The sequence below is a fragment of the Zeus faber genome, assembly GCF_960531495.2.
Source record: "Zeus faber genome assembly, chromosome: 12".
Taxonomy (NCBI): Eukaryota; Metazoa; Chordata; class Actinopteri; order Zeiformes; family Zeidae; genus Zeus; species Zeus faber.
Window position 1 is genome coordinate 22,827,167 of NC_137196.1, and position 24,574 is coordinate 22,851,740.

Consider the following 24,574-nt stretch of genomic DNA (forward strand, 5'->3'; position numbering starts at 1 on the left):
TCACCGTGCATCTCTCTCTCTCTCTCTCTCTCTCCCCCTTTTCAGTTAAATTAAATTCCAATTCAAATGGCTTTATTGGCATGTGAGACATACTGTATGCGTTGCCAAAGCAAATGGGGAGCAAAAAGTGACGAATACAACCTAAAACTAAAACAGCAGGACGTAAATGTTGCAGTGAAAAAGACAACGTACAAATGGCGGAAGATGACCTCAAATATAAAGAACATTTCATACATTGCTGTCACAAATATACACACAAGAGAAGCGCAAGATAACCTCTCTCTCTCTCCCTCCCTCTCTCTCTCTCTCTCTCTCTCTCCCCCTCTCTCTCTCCCTCTCCAGTCGGCCCGACCCTCGCTTGTCTCGGGGCAATGTGCGCCTAGATGACTTCACCACGTCAACGAGAAGCCACACGCACATAGCAGCGCACCCCACGCCGTCCGCCGCGCCGCGTCCGCCCTAGCCAGCCCAGTGCATAAGCAGGCACCATGGGGAACCGAGGCATGGAGGAGCTGATCCCGCTGGTCAACAAGCTGCAGGATGCCTTCAGCTCCATCGAGCAGTCCTGCAATCTGGACCTGCCGCAGATCGCAGTGGTCGGCGGGCAGAGCGCCGGCAAGAGCTCCGTGCTGGAGAATTTCGTCGGCAGGTAGGAGCGAGGGAAGCCAGCAGCGCGCGCAAAAATGACCACCAGAAATAGGATAATCCCCTCTCTCGTTAACCTTGGGGATGACGTAAGAGGCCTATAGGGCCAATCTCTCGGCAGAGTTCAGACCATCTCTCCCGAGCACCAGTAGTCGTGGGTAGTACTTTCAATGTTATTATTATGTCACATCCCATTATTTTCTGTCACTATTTAAATTTGTGTTGTTTTGTTTTCTTCTCGGCCAAATCCGCACCGCCTCAAATGCCACCATCAACTTAAAATGCCAGCATCGCATGTCATAAAGGTCATTTTTTTTGTGGTATACACAGTGCACAGAACACCACGCCACAATGCTGCATCACAGCCGCACGGCCGGCGACAAGACAAATAAACACGCGTCATCCGGGTCGGCGGGTTGTCTCGTCCGGGCTTATTGTGACAACCATTCGGAATTTCAAGCAAAGTACGCTCTTGGAAAATTTGGGTCCAACAACCATCGGCGCTTCCGCCGCGCGCTATTAAAATTCAGATATTGATGCAAACCATGTGATATAATCGGAACGACGGCCAGAAGCTTGCTTTACGATCCCCGCCAAAATCTGGTTCGCAGACAGGCGGTAGAAGAAATAATACCCAGGAATACATTAGTACGAAGAACATAAGATGGAGTCGGCTCACCAGGAGAGCTACAACCGTGCGCAGTGAGATATCGGAGCCCCTTCAAAGCTAGAAGCCCCCGGACCTTCCCTCCGGACCCTCACACGGAGGCTCAGTGATGCTGAGATCAGGTGATCGCCTGCAGGTCGTGGAGGGTGGCTGGCTGCAGCTCGGCGTTGGGGAATTTGTTTTTCGCGGTGCGCATGGGGGTGTTGTTACCCGAGAATATCTGGAGGAGCATCGCGGGGGTTTTGGCGGTGTTTCCGCCGTGGGCTCTACCTGCTCTCGTAAAATGGCCTGGCGTGGCCCTCGGCCGTGCTACGACCGCGCAGATCAATTGTCTGACCCGATGACTCCCGAGAGAGAAGAGCTCGTATCGTTTACATGTTTGCGGACGGCAGCGGACATTGTGGATTGGGTTTGGCCTTTTCTCCAAACATAAACCTGTCCGGTTGTGGGATATGGGGTCACAGGGGCCGAGTCATTTCTGAGGTGATTTGTGAGGCGGTATTTTGGTGGCGAATCTCCAGTTTCCTGTTTCCTGTTTGTCCGTCCCTGTCGGTGACCTTCCACTGGCTGAGCAACCTCTGTGCCTCCTCTCTATCTATCTATCTATCTATCTATCTGTCTCTGTCTGTCTGTCTGTCTGTCTGTCTGTCTGTCTGTCCGCGTGTCTGTGTGTCTGTCTGTCTATCTATCTATCTATCTCAAAGAGAATAAATAGTACTTGTACTTCAACTGAAAGGTTAAAAACAGTGCCCTGTGGTTTTAATACTGTTAATGGCCCTCATCCACATACTAAAGATACATCATCCACTCGAACATAAATAATCTGAATTAATTTAGAAAAATATACATAATGCACATACACACGATATACGCACACGTACATACCGCTGTTAAAGAACATTTTTCGTGCCATTAGTTTGATTGCCTTCAGCGTGGCCGGCCGCTGGACAGGGTGCACTTGTCAGCTTTGTCTGTTTCCAGATGGATGCACAGATCTGGGCCCGTTCACGATCCTCTGGAGACGCGTGATCGCCGAGTAACGGCCCAGCTGTCCCAGGCGGCTCGCACCGCGCTGAACGGACACAAGGCACACCCGTCTTCACCGTCCCTCCGCTACAGCCCCGAACCGGAGCGCTGCACGGGTCAATATCTGTTAATGAGGTTTCTCACAACAGGTCCCTAGCACGAGAGTTATTTAGGGATGGGGCGCAAGTCTGTCTCTGGGCCACGCACGTGCGCACACACACACACACACACACACACACACACACACAGACACAGACACACACACGCAGGCCTTCCTCAGCACCTCAAGTGATGAGGTCCTCGGTTTTAAGGAAAGAGCTCATTTTGACCTGGTGTTTATTGGGTCAGGCCGCTCCGCAGATTTATCCCCGTTGCCGCAGCGTCACATAAAATCTACGGCTGACGTTCGGTGTGAAGCAAAAAAACTTGCATGGGAATACCTTCACGCGGTCATTCATGTACTTGCTAATTACCCTGTTCCTCTATGGTTCCAACCAAGCGCTCATTTGAGGCTGGATGTAAGAGCCCTGCCTTGTGAAAAGGATATCCCTATTTCCTAAAACTACAGCCCCACTCGTGGTTCTCTAATATGGCTTTTGATTGGCTGTCTTTCTCTCAGGGACTTTCTGCCCCGTGGATCTGGCATTGTCACCCGCAGGCCTCTGGTTCTGCAGCTTATCAGTTCCAATGCAGGTGGGCGGATATACGAGCGTGCACCCACACACACACACACACACACACACACACACACACACACACACACACACACACACACACACACACACACACACACACACATTTTCTTTTTCTTTTGTTCCGTTGTAATTTTCCTCTCATAAACATCCAACATCCACATCATCTCTCTCCCACACACCAGGAATCACAATCACGGATCCTTTTGGTTTTTTTCTTTTTTTTGCAATGGTTTCAGAATGGGCCGAATTCCTCCACTGCAAAGGGAAGAAATTCACAGAATTCGACGAGGTGCGCCAGGAGATCGAGGCCGAAACCGACCGCATCACGGGGGCCAACAAAGGCATCTCCCCCGTCCCCATCAACCTGCGCGTCTACTCCCCTCACGGTACGAAAACCCCCATCCCGTTACCCCGGCTGAGGGAACGCAACGAAAAGCACATTTGCGCGAAAGTAGGCCGCGAAAAGCTGTGAGTCACCGCGCTTATGTGACCAAATAATTGTCACAGCATATTTAATTTAAGAAGAAAAAATAACGAATGTGATTATGGAATACATTTATCTCGGCGATGTCTAGGAACGAACTGGCGCCCGGCCTGTGTGGAAGTGAAAAAAAACCAAAAAACAGGCGGCCTCCATTTTGATAAAGGGAAGAAACATCAGAAAGTTCAGCGTATACAGGCGTCCACGGTTACACGCTCTGTGTTTGGTTAACGTCCCACACCGTCCACTCCAGCCAGAAACGAGATGTGAAAAAAAAAAAAAAAAAAAGACGACCAAGAGGGATTTCGGTTTTAGTCTTTTTCGGTCCGCGCTTCTAAATTTGGGAGATTTGGCCGCGCTCGCACATCCTGTCGGAACCGCGTCCACGCATCACAAATACACATGTCTGGCTTTTCGAGTTAAAGATGTAGAAGGTGGTTGCCCTGGAGTTCCTCTGTTGCTGCGGAGGATGGAGGATCCCCTAATGCCCACTTTCATAGCCCAGGCCCGTTTCACAGCAGATGAAGGTGCCTCTGTTGAAGGACGGCTCGTCCATTTATAGGCATCCGTGTAAATGCCAGAAAGCCCTGCTACGATTTGCAGATTCAATCGCTATTCGCTGGTTTGTCCGGGCCGAGCGATAAGGAGAGGTGATGCATTTTAAGGAGCCCCCTCCGCCCAAAGGTTTCGCTCTACTTTTTGCATTACCGTATGAATTCTAAGGATCAGGATGCTGAGTCACATCGCTCCCGACCAGTTCCGGGTTTCGGTGGAATTTGCTGGAAACCATGGGAACGGCTGTTCCCCTTTTAGATGCCGCATCTTTTTGTAGTTTCATTTGATAACATTGCCTAAAACCGATCACGGGCAACGCGAAATCGTTAAAAAAGCGTCACTTTGGGTTAAAGGCCCCGTTCAGTTATCATCACACGGGACATGGGTGACATAAAATAACATCCAAGTATGTAGACTTCTTCAATCAACCCACCCCCCACCCTCTCTCTCCGCAGTGCTGAACCTGACTCTCATCGATCTGCCGGGCATCACCAAGGTGCCGGTGGGCGACCAGCCGGTGGACATCGAGCAGCAGATCCGGGAAATGATCATGCAGTTCATCACCCGGGAGAGCTGCCTGATCCTGGCCGTCACGCCCGCCAACACCGACCTGGCCAACTCGGACGCGCTCAAACTGGCCAAGGAGGTGGACCCCCAGGGTGAGACCGGGGGGCTCGCGCGGCGGAAGACGCCAGGGGGAGGAGGGAGGAGGGAGGAGGGAGGGAGGAGGGAGGAGGGAGGAGGGAGGAGGGAGGAAGTAGAAACGCCCACCGGCCGATTTTCATTTTTATTTCGCCGGAGGTGGCCAGGTGTCCCGGTCCGGTGTCGCCTGGCGGGTTTTGAGAGACGGCGTTTCCGATGCGCCGTCGGAGAGGGTCGGCGGCGCCGCCTCATCCCGGTTTACCATCCGCATTTCTGTCCATTCGAGGGAATTGCATTTTTGTTTTGTCTCTACGAGGCGGCAAGGGGAGACTTAGAGGAACCCGTTCCACTCAGAGGGAACCATCGTCGGGTGAGGCGAGAGGAATTAGAGCGTGCGATAAGGAAAGGGCGTCGGAGGAAACAATCCGATGAGTCATGAGCAAGCCGGGGAAAGGTGGCAGGGGAGCGGGGAAGGTTTGGACGGGAGCGGGAAGGGGGAACGACGACCCAACGCCTCGCTGTTTTGTTTCGGGGACGCCTCAGAACACGCTGCTCCGCCGTTTGACCCTCAAACCTGTCGACCTTTCCTAGGCCTGAGGACCATCGGCGTCATCACCAAGTTGGATCTGATGGACGAGGGCACGGACGCCAGGGACATTCTGGAGAACAAGCTGCTGCCGCTGCGACGAGGTGCCTGCGTCTGTCTGTCTGTCTGTCTGTCTGTCTGTCTGTCTGTCGGTCTGTCTGTCCGTCTTATCCGCTCCCCTTCCATCCTGCAACTGATTCGGTCCGTTTTTGACCCCACCACCTCCGATCTGTTCACCGTGCTCCCGTTAACCCTGTCAAAATGATCTTCCTCCCGACGTAACCCATCCCGGTGAGCAGTTTGCGGTTAAAAACTCATCCGTTAGATATCCAGCAGGGTCTCCCAACAGGGATTGAGGCTGGCTTTTGGTCCGCCCCAAAACTTGGGTCCGGTTTTATCGGGACGGGATCGGAGCCAGGCGGGAGCGGTGGCGTCCGCCGCTCCCTGGCCCCTCCGCTTCCAGCGCTGACGGGCTCTGCCGTTCCCCGCCAGGTTACATCGGTGTGGTGAACCGCAGCCAAAAGGACATCGACGGAAAGAAAGACATCAAGGCGGCCCTGGAGGCGGAGCGGAAGTTCTTCCTGTCCCACCCCTCGTACCGGCACATGGCCGAGAAGATGGGCACCCCGCGCCTCCAGAGAGCGCTCAACCAGGTAATCGCACGTTTGTTATCGCCGCTTTCCCCGCTCGCCGGGTAATTGGGGCGCAGCGCGTTTCATTAACCTCGACGACCGAGGGGGTGGAGGAATCATCATAAACTAGGATTAGTCTGATGTGATGCGTCAGTCTTTTATTTCAGTTCTGCTTAAAATGCAGCTGGGAACAGTTAGGGTCTACTCCACGATTACCAAGTATGATGTCCGAGGGATTTTTAGAAATTCTCCCAATTGCCACGGCCAGATGAACAAATAATGGAGGGATTGATCAACTGTGTGGCATTTCAACCACGCTGGGGTGACATTAAAACTAATCCCCAAGCGCTTTTTTTAAATAGTTCTTATGGTGTTTGAATGGTGTTTCTCAACATGCGCTGATCGACTTGACCGCCGCCATTTCTCTAATTTCGGCTGTCGGGGCCGGGCGGGGCGGGGCGGCGTCGTTGCATTTCCATAGCAACTGACCAACCACATCCGAGACACGCTGCCGGCGTTCCGCAGCAAGCTGCAGTCCCAGCTGCTGGCGCTGGACAAGGAGGCCGAGGAATACCGGGGATACCGGCCTGACGACCCGTCCCGCAAGACCAAGCAGCTGCTGCAGTCAGTGCCTCCCTCTGTCTCTCACTTTTGGGCATATCGGGCGGGTCACGTTTTCCCATGAAATGACATCATTCTTTGATTTGGGTTTTTGTTTTTTTTCCCCCCTTTTTTTTTTTCAGGATGGTGCAGCAGTTCTCCGTGGACTTTGAGAAGAGGATCGAGGGTTCCGGGGACCAGGTGGACACCGTGGAGCTGTCGGGCGGAGCCAAGATAAACCGCATCTTCCACGAGCGCTTCCCCTTCGAGCTGGTCAAGGTGACGCGCACGACTTTGCCATTTTTCCTTTTCACTCTCTCCTTCAGATTCTTTCCCGTTTCGCTCCCTTCTCCATTTGTGTCCGGAATTACCCTTGAATAAACTTCTTTCTTTCTTTCTTTCTTTCTTTCTTTTCTCTCACCCTATTATCCTCCCCCTCTTACTCCCTCCCTCTCCCGCTCCCTCTCAGATGGAGTGCGACGAGAAGGAGATGCGCCGTGAGATCAGCTACGCCATCAAGAACATCCACGGAATCAGGTTGGCATTTGTCTTCCCGACTTTGCCCCCCCCGAAAAGCTCCCTCTGAGTGGTGCCGTCATTAGACCCCCCCCGTGGGAAACTGTAAAAAACCCGGCCCTCACTCGGAGCCCCCTCTCTCTCTCTCCCTCTCTCGCTCTCTCTCTCTCTCTCTCGCCCGCATCCCTCGCCGCGCGACAGGACCGGGCTCTTCACTCCGGACATGGCGTTCGAGGCCATCGTGAAGAAGCAGATCGTGAAGCTGAAGGAGCCGTGCGTCAAGTGCGTGGACATGGTGATCCAGGAGCTGATCAACACCGTGCGTCAGTGCTCCAACAAGGTAGCGGCGGCTCCGGCGTCGCGCCACTTCCTCCCGGGCGGCCGGTCGGCTGCATTTGATTTTGTTCGGTAAAATTAACTATGGAGGGAGGTGGAGCGGAAAGAGAGATCTGGCAGAAGGGAGGGGAAGTAAAAGAAAACAGGAGACGGGTCCACGACCAGACCCAAAAGGTCTCATCCCGCCCGCTTGTACCCATCCTGAAATCAAATTGAAATAACATTATTATCTCTATTAAGCTCTCCATTTCTAAAAAATTTGGAAAAGATGAAAAATTCAACATTCTTATTCCCATTTCTCTGTTCTCTCTATTCGTCCCTCAGCGTCTGAAACCACGGGCTGTTATGAAATGATCAGTATTTTCGGGCGCTGAAACCCGCCACCGAAGGTTAACCTACTTAATAAGCGGTCGAATATGTGGGAGACAGGCACAGACGCGCAGATGAGACACTTGTCGACTCCGATTATACTCAACCAGGGATACCAGCTCGTTTTTTGTTTTTTTTCCCCCTCATCCTGAAGAGCCCGTTGTTAAATTAAGTCCTCGGGGGGGGGAAATCTTATGGGTTTTGCCGTCGCGGCGTGCTGTGTGCTAAACACGGAGGTTTTTAATGTCACAAATAACAACGGCTCTTTTAAGAGGATTAGGATATGGATGGTCACTGGGAAATACAAAGATTTGAATACAATTTTGCTTTTTTTTTCATTTCTTAAGTGTATTTCCTTGCAAAAAAACCCACTTTATTAAATAATTGTAATTTTTTAATTAATTAATTCATCAATTAATTAATATAATAATAATAATAATAATAATAATAATAATAATTATTATTATTATTATTATTATTATCATATAAATGATAATAATAATTTAAATAAATAAATAAATAAATATAATATAATATATATTTATAAGATAAGAACTATAAAACACAACGGAGAAATCCAAGATCCAAAATTATAATCGTTTTAATTTCTGTCATGCTTCACTTGCGATATCAATCAGGACATCCAATGCAAAAAAACACACTTCATGTGAGCGGCACGGCCGCAGGAAGACAAGTCCCAACAGCGTGTGTGTGTCGTTTCAGCTGGACTGCTACCCCCGACTGCGGGAGGAGACGGAGAGGATCGTGACGTCTCACATCCGCGACAGAGAGAGCCGGGCTAAAGACCAGGTAACCGAGTTTAAAAAGAAAACAGAAAAAAAAAACAAAAAAACAAGCCCCGGTGTTCCGTGGCACGCTCACGGGCACGCGCTTGCGTAAATATAGACGCACGACGAGCGGCGGAGGACGAAGCGCCGCCTTTATTTCCTGCCGCGGCTTCGACCTTTTCACCTCCGATTTGATGACGTCTTTTTATTGTTTTTTTAAGCCTTCTATTCCTGTGCTTTTATTCTTCTCCCTTGCTTTTATGTAATGCCTTTCATATCTTTTGTAAAGCTATTTGAGTTGCCCTCGTGTGTGAAATGTGCTGTACCAACCAGCTGGCCACAACTTCGCCTGTCAACCCTCTCTCAGGCCGAGCATTGAAGGAGAACTCTGGCTATTTTTTATTACTATTTTTTTACTTACGTTTTTCGATCCTTGTGGAGTCAACCGGAGTGATTGGCACCGGAATCTTTCGATAAAAAAAACCAAAACATAATCGATCCAGGATTGAGAGAATACCGCCAATCGATTTAAAACTAAGGTAAAAAAAAATAAAAAATACCAGTTTTCTCCTTTAACATCCCATGTCTAACTCAACCACATTGTTATGGGGTGGGATAGCGTGTCCCCGACACATTCATGATATAGCAAGTTAATATTAATATGGGGATAAGCTGAATGAGATTCATTAGAGTGTGTGTGTGTGTGTGTGTGTGTGTGCGTGCGTGTGACAGGTTCTGCTGCTGATCGACGTCCAGCTCTCCTACATCAACACCAACCACGAGGACTTCATCGGCTTCGCTAAGTAAATGCTCACCGTTGCCTTCCGCGATGAATGCGTTTCCCGGGGTAGGGGGAGGGGGGCGGCGGGCTGGGCTGGGGTGTGGCACACCGACTATTTTAACAACCGATCCATTCGGGCCCCGTTGAAATGTCTACGGTCGGAGGGATACCCTCCTACTAGCCTTCTTCTCCCTCGACCTCTCGCGTCGGGGGGGGCCTTAACCGCCCTGTGTCGCTGTCGCCCCTCTCCACCCCCCACCCCCCCGTTTCTCCGCCGCAGCGCTCAGCAGAGGAGCAGCCAGACCAACAAGAGCCAGAGTTCTGCAGGGAACCAGGTGAGCGCTTGTCACCTCCCGCCGCGCGTTCCAAACAGAAAAAGGGGTCGAGGTCGAGGAGGCGGATCCGCCGCGCGGGTCCGACGGGAGGGAGGGAGGGAGGGAGGGAGAAGGGAAACAGAGTGACGGGCTCTGGTTTTGGGGGCTCTTTTGTGATTGTAAGGTCGTTGTTTTGTTTGTTTGTTTTTTTTGCCGTTTTTTTTTCCCATGCATGCCGTGCTCTCTTGTTATTCGGGAGCGATTTTTGTGATATTTTATTTGGGGGGGTGGGGGGGGGGTCAAAGGAAAAACAGCTCAAGCAATCAAAAGCACGTGGTTTTATTTTCGACCGCCATTATCATGATCATTATCGTGTTGATGTTGAGACGTCTCCCTGTGTTTGAACCTCCCCCTGTGTCATCAAGGTGCCACTTTGCATTTCATCCCCATCCCCTTAGCGGCCATGCCAGCCGCCCACTATGGGGGGCGCCTGCCGGTGAGTATCACGCATTGTGGTGCCGTGGTTTTTTTCGACTTCTCCACTACTGCTTGCAGTAACACCTCTGCCCAGCAGGCGGTGCTCTCCGGCACCACTCCGCCGGCAGCCTCCGCTCTGTGTCCCTCCATGTTCTTTTTTTTTTTCGTCCTTTCTTTCCACTTTGGCGTGTTTTTCTTTTCTTTTTTGTGGTCACGTCTCGTGGAGAGCGGAGGGAAGGTGGCGCTCTCCCCCCGACGCCCTCGTCTCCGACCTCCATGGGGGGGCGGGGTGCAGTTGAGTCGGCGAAAACGTGGAGGCAGACGGTCGTGCTCTGTTTTGCTTTGTTTGTTGGTGTATATCAAAGCGGCTGTGCCAGGTATCTCACTCGCCTTACTTCCTTCCTGTCGTAGGCCTCCTCTCCTCCTGCCTCAGGCCTGATTGTAAGAGTTTGCAGATTACTGTTTAACACCACCCTCCCCGCCCCCCCACCCACCACGGCCTGTGGACTCTCAAGGAGGTTACCCGCCTCAGTTCTACACTCCATTTAATTTGACAATAAAAAAAAAAATACATACACATATATATATATATATATTTATATATGTATATACGTATATATGTATATATGTATATATATATATATATATATATATATATATATATATATATATATATATATTGCCCAGATCTGATCTTCTTTTGTTTGGGAAGCAACGAAAAGGATCAAATGTGGGATTCTGGGGCAGTCGAATTCGGATCTGCCGCAGTCTTTGGTGACGGGGCCGCGCCTTAAAAACGTGCTCTCCTGACCGGCGCCGACGAACCCACCGGGGCCTCGCAACACGGCGGCCCCGTTGTCTCCCGGTAACCTCCTCGGCGAGTCGCAGGTCCTGTCCGAGGCCGACACTGGGGCTATAACCTCTTAACCACGCGGCACCGCCGCCCGGGGACTTTCTCATGCGGGGGTCTTTTCCCGAGGGGGTTAATACACCGATCACCGTAGTTGATTACCTCACCCATGCTTAAAGCGTGTGCTCCGAAGCACTTAACATGAAAGTCACTTGAAAAAAACAACCAAACGACTAACACGGCCTCTCCTGTGTGTGTGCGGCTTTTGTGAACACGACGTCTGGAGCGAGACTGCACTGGAGATTGAAAGAATGAATGACTCACGGAGAAAGACTCACAAAATGACTCTCTCTCACACACACACACACACACACACACACACACACACACACACACACACTCACTCACACACACACTTATCCTCGGCGGTCGCACCCATTCCACCGCCCCTTTACGCGTCGACGTGTTGCACGGATTGATCCGATCGGGGGTCCTAACCTCAGACGCGTGGTCCCGCATCGACGACGGGTGCGGAAAGCGGTCGAATGGGTCCGGTGCGGGAGGCTCTCGGCGGAACGGAGTCCCTGTCTCCGCGGACTCAAGGAAAAGTGACTGATTTTTTTTGTTTTTGTTTTTTGTTTTGTTTTCAAAAGTGCCGCGTCCGACCGCCTGCCTTCTCCTCCCGCAGGTCATCCGCAAGGGCTGGCTGACCATCAACAACATCAGCATCATCAAGGGAGGAGCCAAGGAGTACTGGTTTGTTCTGACCGCGGAGAGCCTCTCCTGGTTCAAGGATGACGAGGTGAGTGGAGACTCCGTGCCCGAAGCGGGGGCGGCGCCGAACCCGCACCGCAAATGAATTCCGTGCGCTCAGCTCGGAAAGGATAGTCCTCTCTGTTTGTTTTTTTTTTGTCTTTTTTTTTTTTTTTTTTTTTTTGGCCTTTGATTGACAGACCCGCTCATTTAAAAAAGCGACCGCGCCGGTTTTCCCGGTCCTTCTGAATTTTTTTTTTTTTTTTTTGGCACCATTTTTTTGCTCTTTTGGTGTTATGACGTCTCCGCGGTCGTTCGGAGACAACCTCGCGCAAGGAAGGGTGTGCTCCGCCGAGTCGGAGCGAAAATGTGTCACGGCACTTAAAAAAAAAAAAAAAAAAGTTCTTTCCAGAAAGCGTCATCTTTATTCTTTATGAAGTAACAATGACTTTATTCACACGTAGAAGTTGCGTCAACGGGCAAATTGAAAAAAAAAAAGAAAAAAAAAAACACCCACGCGTCGCCGTGGTGGGTCCGCGGCTTCTGCTGCGCTCCAGACTTTTAAATACGATCATCGGTGCCGTGCGGTCAAGAGCGGGTGGATCCCAGAGCCCGGCGGCGATCCTCCCCCGACGCCCCGTTGCTCCTCCTCCTCCTCCTGGCTTGTCCGGCCGAGGTGTGTCTGCCTGTCTGTGCCTGCTGTACAGGCTGCAGGAAGTTCTGCACAGCAAGTGTAGACAGGCGGACACACGGCGGCGGCGGCGGCGGCGGCGGCAGCGTCCGAGGCCAATCAACCCCTCCCTGCCCCCCTGCCCCCCGCCCCGCCTCCCCCCCGGGGCCCCTCTGATTCCCTGTGTGTTTATCGCACTCTGTTTAGTCTGGGGGGCCTTAAGGTGCACGTCACGGTGTGACGGTCGTGATTGATGAATCCCCGGTTAAATTGGGCGGGGCGGCGCGGTGGGTCGGTAACCCCCCCGGGACCCCCCCGCGGCGCGGTGACCGGGGTGATCGGCGGATGGAGAGTCTTTTTGCGCCGACGTGGGAGGCGGAGGGTCTCCTCTCCCCTCTCCGCTCTGGCTTTGTCTTGAATTATTCTTATTTCACTCATAGACTCTCACTTTCTTTGTCCCCCGCCCCCCTTTTTTTTTATCTTCATTTTTTTTACAAATTTGGAGCAGCGCCAACCCCAAACCAAATGTTCTACTCACACACAGACACGAGGGTAAATGAAAACATACTCCACTCGCGCAGACATCAACTGTACCGCGCTGTTTTTTCGTTTTTTTCGTTTTTTTTTTTTTTTACAGATTTGTTATCTGATACGTTAGTGCGGTGATGTCGGAAATTATAGACTCCGCTGCCTTTGCCTCGTATATTTCTGTTTTATACTCCTTGAACTTTCTATAGTCTCACACACACAGGCGCGCGTGCACACAGACACACACGCACCCGCGCGCACACACACACACACACACACACACACACACGCACACACACACGCACACACACACACACACGCACGCACGCACGCAAACCTCCTCCCTCTCTCTTGGTGTGGTTGGCAGTCGCTCTGGAACTGCACACATTCTTGGCAGGAAAATCACAAGTTTTTTAATCCAAACATGAGACTGTTTTAGCAGGGAGAGCCCCCTCCATTCAACGTCAATATCCCCCTTTTCACCGTCTGAACCTAACACCGCTTTATGGCCGGCTCTGTCCTCCGTTTCTGCCGCCGTTACCGTCCCGGCCCCTGGCGCTATGCGCCGCCGTCCGCGCCCGACTTACTGCCCCCGCGGCGCGACCGGGGATTTTGGGGCTTTTTTTTTTTTTTTGCTCCTCCGCTATTTTTTATTTATTTATTTTTTTTGTCATCTGCAAAATGCTTTTCCTCACCAGAGCCTTGCCGACCTGAATGCCGCAAGCGTCCCGACAGTATATCACAGTCCTTTGTGGTAAATCTACCGGGGTCTGCTCCGGCCACCCACCTAAGTAACTTGGCTGGAGAACGTCTGACTGTATTTTCAAACTCCACTTGATTGATTGGCCCCCATTCCTCTGGCCTGCTTTTGATTCTGTGCAGCCGGGGTGGCTCCTCCTCCCCCATCCACCCACCCCCCACCCCGAGTGGACCACATCTCCGGAGCACCAGGCGAGCAGCCTGCACACTCTCCCACTCGGCTCTTATACAATAAATTATGTGGGCTTACTGTTTTACAAGGGCTGCTGGCTTTAGGTTGAGAGGCTTTTTAGCATTTTGACACAGGATGAAGATGTATTCACAGCACATTTTCACATCACAGTTAGTGGGAGAAATCCGGAGCATTTTGTTTATTCCACCTGAAAAGACGAAAAAGGAAGCGAGGGAGCTTCAAAATGCACTTTAAAATGTGGAAACGGACAAACAGGGCGGGTGATAAACAAGCGACAGGCGAAAAAGACACAACAAATAAGAAAACGGCAAATTGTTAAGGAGCAAGCAGGGCGACGCGAGCCAAACCACGGAGCCAGGGCGAACCAGCGGGACAAGCAGGACGGAGAGGCCGACGGTAGAGGGGCCCATGCCCAGTCTAACCAATGTGCAGACTACTGTACACCAGTATGACAATGAACAGGTAGTCTGAACACTGGGTGGACGGAGCCGGAGGTAGAACCAGGCCTGGAAGCATCTCTCGCCGTCCCCGGTGCGTCTGCCGGGCGGCGCGTGCGCGTACGTGCGGCGGTGGCGGCGGCGGCGGCCTCCCGCGTCCGTCCGCTCGCCCGTCTCCGTTTTGGCACCGGCGAGCTCGGATCCCGTCTCCATTCGTCTCTCTCTCTCTCTCTCTCTCCCCACCCCCTCCACCACCCCCTCCCCGCCGGCCGCCCGCCAGCCCTCCCTCCGGCGAACACCCCCACACCTCCCCTCCCCGACCCCCAAACCGCGGATTTCACCCCGTCGGTGCCGCCGCGCCGCTCCTTTTTTCTTGTTTGTTTGCGGGTCGGTTTGTTTTGCTTTGGTCGATCTCCGGCGTCCCGGTCCCCCACCCACCGCGGTCCGATCCGGTCATGCCGGCCATGAGGAGTATCCAGCCTTGACGTGGCACATTCGCTCAGACGACTGGGACAGACTGGCTGCACGTTCAGGGAGGGGATATTACAAAAAAGGGAGGGGGCGGGTGGGGGGGGTTAAAGAGAGGGAGGGAAAGCGGGCGAGCGAGAGAGGGAGCGGGAGAAGGAGGAAGAGGGCGGGACCCGCGCGACCATATATGGGCTGCGGTGACCCCTTGGGAAATAAAACCCCAGTGAAGGTCCGCGGCGGTTTTTCTTCGTGACCTTTATTTCTCTCTCTCTCTCTCTCTCTCTCTCTGCGTCTTCCCGTCTCTTACCTGCCGGCGTCTGGCACCCCCCCCTCTGAGGATGCCGCGTCAGACACGGGGTTTTCGCTCGCAAATCTTTGGGAAATCCACCGCTTACTTCTTCTTCTTCTTCTTCTTCTTCTTCTTCTTCTTCTTCTTCTGCTGTTTCCTCTCTGTTTTCAGCGCCCGCCTCTCCAACTTTTCCTGGTCGGCGCTCCCTCCTTCCCTGTTTCTCTGTGTGCTGCTAAGCACTACCAGATGTTGAGTCTTAACGCCAGGCTGTCATTTAATCTCTCTCTCTCTCTCTCTCTCTCTCTCTCTCTCTCTCGCGCGCTCTCTCTCTCTGTCTGTCTGTCTCTCCCTCTCTCTCTCTCTCTCTCTCTTTCTTTCTTAAAAAAAAAAATCAGACAGGAAGTGGGCCCCTCTGGAATGGAAAGAAAAAATATTGAAGAAATAGAGGGGAGGTATAAAAGAAAAATAGAAAGAAGGAAAGAAAGAAAGAAAAAAGAAAGAACGAGAGCGCGACGGAGAAAGAGTGAAGACAGATAACGGGCGTGACAAAGTGTTAAAGAAGAGCTCTTCCTCTTTCCCCCGAAAAAACCCTCGAGCTGACTCTCTCTCAATCTGATCCGCCGGGGGGCCCTCTGGGGGCCCTCAGGATCAACTCTCCGCTCGAACGTGGCGCCGTGTCCGCCGGGGTTGCCAGTTCCTCTGGTACATCTGTAATTTTTCCCTCCCTTTCTCCGCGGCCAGGGAGAGTTTCCTCAGCCTCCCAGCCTCTCCAGGGCTCCAGGCCCCGCCACGGCAAAACGCACCGTGAAGAACGACTGTGTCTTGACCCGCGCCGTAATGACTTCCACATGTGCTCTCTCTCTCTCTCTCTCTCTCTCTCTCTTTGCTCTCTCTCCCATTCTCTCTCTATTCCTTTATTTCCCCCTGCCCCCTCATTTGCACCCACCCACCCCCTTCACCTCCCAGTCTCATTCCTCTTTCATTCCTCCTCCCCGGAGCTGCCCCCCACCCCCCTCCACTCCACCCCCATCGCCTCTCTCTCTCTCTCTCTCTCTCTCTCTCTCTCTCTCTCTTTCTCTCTCTCTCTCTCTCTCTCTCTTCTGCCCTTCTGCCGTCTTCCATATCTCTTTATCCCCCCTTTTATCTCTCTTCCTCCCCTGATGCCCCCTCACCTTTGCCTCAATTACATCAAACCCCGGTCTGCATGAGGGTGTCGGCGCTGTCAACACAAAACAAAAACAAAAACAAAACAAAAACAAAAACAAAAACAAAACAAAACAAAACAAAACAAAACAAAACAAAACAGAACACAACGAAAACAAAAACAAACTTTCCCGCTGTGTTTTTTTTTTTTTTTGTCTCCCGTTCTCAGGAGAAGGAGAAGAAGTACATGCTGCCGCTGGACAACCTGAAGGTGCGCGACGTCGAGAAGAGTTTCATGTCCAGCAAGCACATATTCTCCATTTTCAATACAGAGTCCAGGTCGGTTGAGTTGTGAAACCAGCACTTCACATCCAAAACAATTTGGCTTTTATATATATATATATATATATATATATATATATATATATATATATACATACACAGACACACACACACACACACACACTGTATATATATATCGGGACCTTTTGATGCTTTTTGCCCCTGAAGCAAATTCAGCTCCTCGGTGGCGGAGTCAACACGGCGGAGGGCGTTGGAGAGTCTCGGGCACGAACGCTGGCGGACGGGCAGAAATGTGTTTTGGGTTAGGTCCCGTACGCCGTACGTATACGCGCGCGCATACGCTTTGACTCACCCGCGCCTCGCCTTGCGCCGGGGAACAGTGCGCATTCAAAGAAACACCCAAATACACCCCCCCGGCCCCGGGAGGACGAGCCGCCCACGTCCGCCGAAAAACAATTATTTATAAACGCCCGCCAGCGCTTTATGTTGTGGAAAGGCTCGCGCTCCCTCGGAGGGAAAACAAGGGACGGATCGGCCCCCGGGGCGGCCCGCGTCGCGGGACCTCAGACCGCTGGAATGCGTTCGCTTTTAGACTCCGCGTCGGGCTGCTGCGCGACGTCGCATCAAAGAGGCAGCTCTCCACTGTACATACGATCCTTCATAACCCCCAGCACCTCGCAGCGCAGCCGGCTCCGCGGGGTCAGCGTTTCATCTTTTACTACTTGTTTCAGGACCCTTTCTTCTTTTCTTCTTTTTTTTTGGGGGGGGGGGGGTTGGGGGGTTGGGGGGGGGGCTTGCTTTTATTTATTGTGTGCCACTTTTATATCCAGACGTGGAAGTTCAGGTTCAAAAAGTAAAACTCCTCCCTCGTCCTCTGAGTCACCATGCTGGTCTTTCTACATGATACATTCACATGAATCTATCTATCTGTCTATCTATCCATCTGTCTGTCTATCCATCTATCTGTCTATCTGTCTATCTATCCATCTGTCTGTCCATCCATCTATCTGTCTATCTGTCTATCTATCTATCTATCTATCTATCTATCTATCTATCTATCTATCTATCTATCTATCTATCTGTCTGTCTGTCTGTCTGTCTATCCATCTATCTATCTATCTGTCTGTATCTATCCATCCATCTATCTATCCATCTATATGCAGTATCTATCATCCATCTGTCTGTCTGTCTATCCATCTATCTATCTATCTATCTATCTATCTATCTATCTATCTATCTATCTATCTATCTATCTATCTATCTATCTATCTATCTATCTGTCTGTCTGTCTGTCTATCCATCTATCTATCTATCTGTCTGTCTGTCTGTCTATCCATCTATCTATCCATCTATCTATCTATCTATCTATCTATCTATCTATCTATCTATCTATCTATCTATCTATCTATCTATCTATCTGTCTGTCTGTCTATCCATCTATCTATCTATCTGTCTGTCTGTCTGTCTGTCTATCCATCTATCTATCCATCTATCTATCTATCCATCTATCTATCTATCTATCTATCTATCTATCTATCTATCTATCTATCTATCTATCTATCTATCTATCTATCTATCTATCTGTCTGTCTACCTGTCTCTCTGTCTACCTGTCTCTCTGTCTGTCTGCCTGCCTGCCTGTCTGTCTGTCTGCCCGGCTTTCATTCTGTCTCCCTCCCTGTCTGTCTGTCTCTCTCTCTGTCTGTCTGTCTGTCTGTCTATCTATCTGTCTATCTTTCTATCTATCTATCCATCTGTCTGTCTGCCTGCCTGCCTGTCTGTCTGTCTGCCTGTCTTACTATCTGTCTCTTTCTCTGTCTGCCTGCCTGCCTGCCTGTCTGTCTATCCATCTATCTATCTATCTATCTATCTGTCTGTCTATCTGCCTGCCTGTGTATCGGTCGGTCTGTCTGCCTGCCTGTCTGTCTCTCTGCCTTTCTCTGTCTGTCTGTCTGCCTGTCTGTCGCTCGGTCCGTCTGCCTGCTTATCTGTCTCTCTGCCTGTCTCTGTGTGTCTGCCTGCCTGCCTGCCTGCCTGCCTGCCTGCCTGCCTGCCTGTCTGTCTATCTGCTCGCCTGTCTGTCGGTCGTTCCGTCTGCCTGCCTGTCTGTCTCTCTGCCTGTCTCTGCCTGTCTCTGTCTGTCTGTCTATCCGCCTGCCTATCTGTCTGTCTGTCTATCTTTCTATCTGTCATCTATCATCTGTCGTTCGTGCATAAAACCTTGAAAATGGTAAACTCACACTTTCCCCCCGTGCCAGCTGTTAGTTATTCTCTACCTATTGGGCCATGACAGCGTCCTTTGCTGCGCTGTGTGTTGTTTAGGAATGTGTACAAGGACAATCGCACCCTGGAGCTGGCCTGCGACTCGCAGGACGACGTGGACAGCTGGAAGTCGTCTCTGTTACGTGCCGGCGTGTACCCCGAGAAGATCACCACAGTGAGCGCATTCACACATTCACACATTCTCCTCCGTGTTCTCTCCCAGAAGGTTGTGTTACAGCACGCTCCCCCCGACACATTCCATTGTCACACAACTATTCCATAATCAGCCATTTGAATAATAATTCGGTAATTGTTATGGTTTATCTCTGAAATGATCCCGACAATAAACTTTTTTGTCTCCATAGCGGTCAGATTTTTTAAAATCTACTGTTATATCGCTGGGAAATTTTTAGTTCATTTTTATCACTGAAATTTAATGGGATTGTGCAATTATGGAAATGTTGGTATTGTTGGATTTATTTCATTGAAATCATTGATTGAGAGGAATATGAATTGATGGACTGACTGAGTACTGGGTGCTCTGATATTTTAAGTCTACCTTCGAGACAATTGATAAAACTGCTAGAAGCTGAACATACAAATATACCACAAATCTTGCTGTTTTGAGAAACCTTATTCTTTGTTTTCTGTATTTGTTTTATTACTTCGATTTATTTCAAGTTTACTCCAGGGTGCTGGAAAGGAGGCTCCGGCCGATTGTCGAACCTCAGATTCAGGAGGTGCAATGCGGATTACGTCCCGGACGCGGAACAGTGGACCAGCTCTTTACCCTTGCAGGGTTGCTGGGGGGGGTCGTGGGAGTTTGCCCATCCAGTCTACATGTGTTTTGTGGACCTGGAGAAGGCTTTCGACCGTGTCCCTCGGGGGATCCTGTGGGGGGTACTGAGGGAGTATGGGGCACCGGGGCCGTTGGTACGAGCCATCCGGGCCTTGTACAACCAAAGTGAGAGCTGTGTTCGCATTCTCGGCACAAAGTCAAACACGCTCTCAGTGGGTGTTGGACTCCGCCAAGGTTGCCCCCTTGTCCTCGATTCTGTTGGTGATATCCATGGACAGGATCTCAAGGAGCAGCCGAGGTGAGGAGGGTGTCCGGTTTGGGAGCCTCAGAATGCATCTCTGCTTCTTGCAGATTATGTGGTTTTGTTGGCTTCATCAGACCGTGACCTCCAGCACGCACTGGGGCGGTTTGCAGCCGAGTGTGAAGCGGTCGGGATGAGAGTCAGCACCTCCAAGTCTGAGGCCATGGTCCTCTGCCGGAAAACGGTGGATTGCTCCCTCCGGGTTCGGGAGCGAGTTGCTGCCCCAAGTGAAGGAGTTCAAGTGTCTCGGGATCTTGTTCACGAGTGAGGGGAAAATCGAGCGTGAGATGGACAGGCGGTTGTACCGGACCGTTGTGGTGAAGAGGGAGCTGAGCCGGAAGGCAAAGCTCTCTATTTACCAGTCCATCTACGTCCCAACCCTTACATACACTCACGAGCTTTGGGTAGTGACCGAAAGAACGAGATCGCGAATACAAGCGGCCGAAATGAGTTTCCTCGGTAGGGCGGCTGGGTTAGGGTTAGGGTTAGGGTTAGGGTTAGAGGAGTTTCCTCGGTAGGGCGGCTGGGCTCAGCCTTAGAGATAGTGGTGAGGAGCTCGGACATCCGGAGGGAGCTCGGAGTAGAGCCGCTGCTCCTTCGCGTCGAAAGGAGCCAGTTGAGGTGGTTCGGGCATCTGATTGGAATGCCTCCTGGACGCCTTCCCTTGGAGGTTTTCCGGCCGCGTCCAACTGGAAGGAGACCACGGGGTAGACCCAGAACGCGCTGGAGGGATTATATACCCCAGCTGGCCTGGGAACGCCTCGGGGTCCCCCAGGAGGAACTGGAAAACGTTGCCGGGGAGAAGGGGCCCTGGAGCTCCTTGCTCAGCCTGCTGCCACCGCGACCCGGCCCCGGATAAGCGGTGGAAAATGAATGGATGGAGGGATGGATTTATTTCAAGTGTTTTTTTCATAGTGAATCATAGTCATTAATTATTTGATTGTAATGGATCCTTGTACTCGAAGCACAGGTTTATTTTCCTTTTTTGTTACAGGTTGAGAGTGAGACGACCACCACCTCGGAGAATTTCTCCATGGACCCGCAGCTGGAGCGTAAAGTGGAGACCATCCGTAACCTGGTGGACTCCTACATGGCTATTGTCAACAAATGCATCCGGGACCTCATGCCCAAGACCATCATGCACCTCATGATCAACAACGTAAACAAGGAGCCCCTTTTAAGATGCTTCCATGGTTGGATAGTGTAAACCGTGCATTGCGAAGACGCCCTCTAAGTATTTATTTTGAGAGCCTGCAGTGCCGTATTACTGCACCCGTCTGACGGCCATCTCCTCTTTCCTTTTTCTTCGTGCCTCCTCCCGCTGCAATCCCCCTCCCGGCCACCAGGTGAAGGACTTCATCAACGCCGAGCTGCTCGCCCAGCTCTATTCGGCCGGCGACCAGAGCGCCCTCATGGACGAGTCCCAGGAGCAGGCCCAGAGGAGGGACGAGGTGCTGAGGACCCACCATTCCCTGAAGGAGGCCCTGGCCATCATTGGCGACATCTCCACCTCCACCATCACCACCCCTCTGCCGCCGCCTGTCGACAACTCCTGGGTGGGCGGCACCAGTGGGGGTCGAAGGTAAACGAGAGTTGGGAGCTCAGCTTTTTTTTAGCGTCCAGACTTCAATCAAAGACATTTTTGTGCATGGTATATATATATATATATATATATGTACTATTATGCCAAACAATTTCCAAGCATCCCTTCCACTTCTACAGGTCTCCCCCATCCAGCCCCACAGCCCCGCGGAGAATGTCCTCAGGCCAGCGCCCGGCACCCCGGGGGGCCCCTCCGCCCCCGAACCGCCCCGGGCCCCTGGGACCGTTCAATAATAGCGCCGATAGCCCCCAGGCTCCCAGCCGTCCCAACAGGGCCCCTCCGAGCATCCCAAGGTGAGCGCGGAACCTTATTCCATCCAAGCACCGATAGCCGTCCCCAAAAAAACCCTCAAATGATCAATCTGGAGGTATTCGTGAATTTTTTTCTTTCTTTTTATCGTATTCGATTCGGTCAGACGTCGCCCGGCTCTACGGCGTCGCGGCCTCTAACCACGGCCAAAAAGTGACTTCGCGGAAGCTTTTGTCGACCTGTATGTTTGACGCCAGTCGAAACGTCGACCACAAAGCGGATGTCTCCCACAATGCAGCGCGGTCGGGGCTTTGTTTATGACCGGGGTAAATTAAATCGTACGCGCGGAAAGCGCCGCTCTGTGTTATTTTTAACTGGCGCTTCACCTTGTAAAGGATTTAAAAAATAAAATGAAAGGAAAAGAAAAAAGTGATCTTCATTCCTCAGTGTGCGGTGACGGCCCTGCTCAGTTTCTCGTTGGGTTTGAGCCGTAACGACCCGCGTGGGTGCGTGGTCGGCGGTGTAGGTCTGTCTGCGATGAAACAGCCGTTCGACGTCTCCCTCTGTTTTTACCCTTTTTTTGATTTTTATGCTCTTACTCTTCTCTGCTTTTACATGAATGAGTCTTTCATTCATTATTTCAGCTCTTTGAATTGCCCTTGTGTACGAAGTGTGCTGTTACCAATATCGACTTGGCCTGGCCCCGAAACTAATCCGATCTCTTCCACCCCTTTTCCCCCTTTCTGCTCTCCTCTCTGTTTTATTCGTCTGTTCTTCCTCTCCCGTCTCACCCCCTCCGCTCTGCCACGCTCCTCCCCCCAGTCGGAGGCCCCCGCCCTCCCCCACAAGACAAGCTCCACCTTAATCACCTCCGGGACGGGGGGCACCTTCATATCGCGTGGGCTTCGGCCTCCGTTCTCCGTTTCTCCTCTTCCCTCTCTCTCATCCAACCGTCCATCCCCCCATCCATCCATCCATCCATCCATCCATCCACCCACTCTTAGCCATGCCTCTGCTGTCCTCTAGTCCCCCCTCCTTTAGTGCACACGCTCCTTGGAGCCCCCCGCTTTGACTCCACACCAGGGGACGACATCCATATATCTTTGTACAGTATGGTACTTGTCTTGTGGTGTATATGTACGTGCGCTTCTTGCTCGCCCGTGGTCCAGGTCGGCTTCGCGGACCCACTTACTTCCCACTTTTAGCCCTGGAACCCTCCCCGCCTCCCGCCGGACACCCGCCCCCCCCCCACCCACCACCGACCGACAGAGACCGCCACCTCCACTCGGCTGCTTCTACATGGAAATACGCTCAGCAGTGGCACTGCCCTACTTATCCCAAAATGCAGCATGGCACATAAGCTGCTTTTTTTTTTTTTTTCTTCCTTTTTTTTTGCATGTGAAAGTGTGTATCTAGAGAGAGAGTGAGATGGTGTGTGTAGGTGTGTGTGTGTGTGTGGTTGTGTGTGTGGGTGTGTTGGTGTCTCTGTGAGTGTGTGTGTGTGTGTGTGATTGGGGGAAGGGAATAATTTGCCTATATGTAGGCTGAGTTTGTTTTAGTATTGTATTATTTATTGTACAATACCCCCTATGTGTTAATTAATGGTGTAACGCTCTCTTGAGAACAGAAGTTGTATCTTAGTATGTGTGTGTGTTTGTGTGCGCGTGTATGTGTATATGCAAATAATTAGGTGTGTGTGTGTGTGTGTGTGTGTGTACGGAGTGTGTGTGTGGGTGTATGTGTGTGTGTGTGTGTGTGTGTGTGCGTGTGTGTGTAAGGACTTAAGGACACGTGTGCATGTATTGTCTGCACGTTTGTTGGCGTTTAAGTTGTATTTGTTTTCCACGGTCAAAGCTGTTAATAATCAATCATAAAAAAAAAAAACCCTCCGGGGCGAATTTAATGTTGGACTTTTGTGAGTTGTTCCTGTGTTGTAGTAGCAGCCATACACACACATAGCAAGGCGGGGGAGCACCCTCGATATTCTCGACCAAGAAAAAAAAGAGAAGAAAAAACAAAAAACAACCCGCCTCTGATGCGTTTAACCCCGCCGTAACACCCACTTGTGCTGTATTTATGGTCAAGGTGTGACCCTCGCGGCCTTAAGCTCCGATTCAGACGCTGACTGCGAGGATGGAAAGGATCGTCGACGCGCGACAAATTCATTTGCGATCCCTCGTATGAGTGCAATAAGGATCATAGTGACGTTCTCGTTTAGCCCTTTTCTCAGGTGTGAATCATGCGACTCTGTACGTGGAAACCAGCACTCCCCCCCCCCCCCCCCCCCGTTTCCCAGCCTCTGCGGTGGCCCTCCCAGTCAGCGTCTGCGTTGCGGGTTTTAAGGCGGCATTGTCATTGTTCAAGTGCTCTCTGTCAGTTTGTTATTGTGCACGTGGGCCTGTCTTCTATTGAAACCGTGTTCCGATGTATATAGGTAATGATAAGGAGGTACTGTACCTGGTGACTATAACGACCTCATTAAGGATTCTAGCGCTTTAATTGTTCTCTATGTCTCTGATCACTAAATGCTCTCTACTCTAGACTGCCTTACTGGCATGAATTACAATTCTGTATTGCCAAAGCTAATTGTAGAAAGAGAATCATACAATTGCAAGATCCGGATGAAAAACAAACTAGCTGTAATAATTGTGGGATGGCATCGTCGAGCAGAGGGCATAACGTTTAACCGGGGAATTGCATCAGTTGTTTATTTTCCGTGTCTGTATCTCTCCTCAATAAACTACTTCCTCGTAACTATCTGATTTGTCAGTTGCATTTTTATTGTGCTCTGTCTATGTCGCACCACAAATAAGGTACCCATGATGGGGGGAAAATTGAAGAGGGCAAACTATTATGAT

The 24,574-nt window shown here is 51.2% G+C and overlaps 1 protein-coding gene across 1 annotated transcript in view; it reads left to right on the forward strand.

Annotated features, from left to right (window-relative positions):
• Positions 1-22,932, forward strand: part of dnm3b (dynamin 3b) — a 23,655-nt gene extending 723 nt beyond the window's left edge. The window contains exons 2-21 of the mRNA XM_080010900.1: positions 343-649; positions 2,958-3,031; positions 3,270-3,419; positions 4,525-4,728; positions 5,303-5,401; positions 5,790-5,950; positions 6,411-6,553; positions 6,673-6,808; positions 6,999-7,066; positions 7,247-7,385; positions 8,474-8,560; positions 9,271-9,341; positions 9,600-9,654; positions 11,649-11,762; positions 16,430-16,539; positions 18,825-18,939; positions 20,859-21,023; positions 21,211-21,446; positions 21,587-21,760; positions 22,539-22,932. Of these exons, the coding sequence (XP_079867026.1) occupies positions 489-649; positions 2,958-3,031; positions 3,270-3,419; positions 4,525-4,728; positions 5,303-5,401; positions 5,790-5,950; positions 6,411-6,553; positions 6,673-6,808; positions 6,999-7,066; positions 7,247-7,385; positions 8,474-8,560; positions 9,271-9,341; positions 9,600-9,654; positions 11,649-11,762; positions 16,430-16,539; positions 18,825-18,939; positions 20,859-21,023; positions 21,211-21,446; positions 21,587-21,760; positions 22,539-22,581 (2,505 nt within the window). The 5' untranslated portion in view covers positions 343-488 and the 3' untranslated portion in view covers positions 22,582-22,932. The remainder of the gene's footprint in view (positions 1-342; positions 650-2,957; positions 3,032-3,269; positions 3,420-4,524; positions 4,729-5,302; positions 5,402-5,789; positions 5,951-6,410; positions 6,554-6,672; positions 6,809-6,998; positions 7,067-7,246; positions 7,386-8,473; positions 8,561-9,270; positions 9,342-9,599; positions 9,655-11,648; positions 11,763-16,429; positions 16,540-18,824; positions 18,940-20,858; positions 21,024-21,210; positions 21,447-21,586; positions 21,761-22,538) is intronic.
• The last annotated feature ends 1,642 nt before the right edge of the window (positions 22,933-24,574 follow it).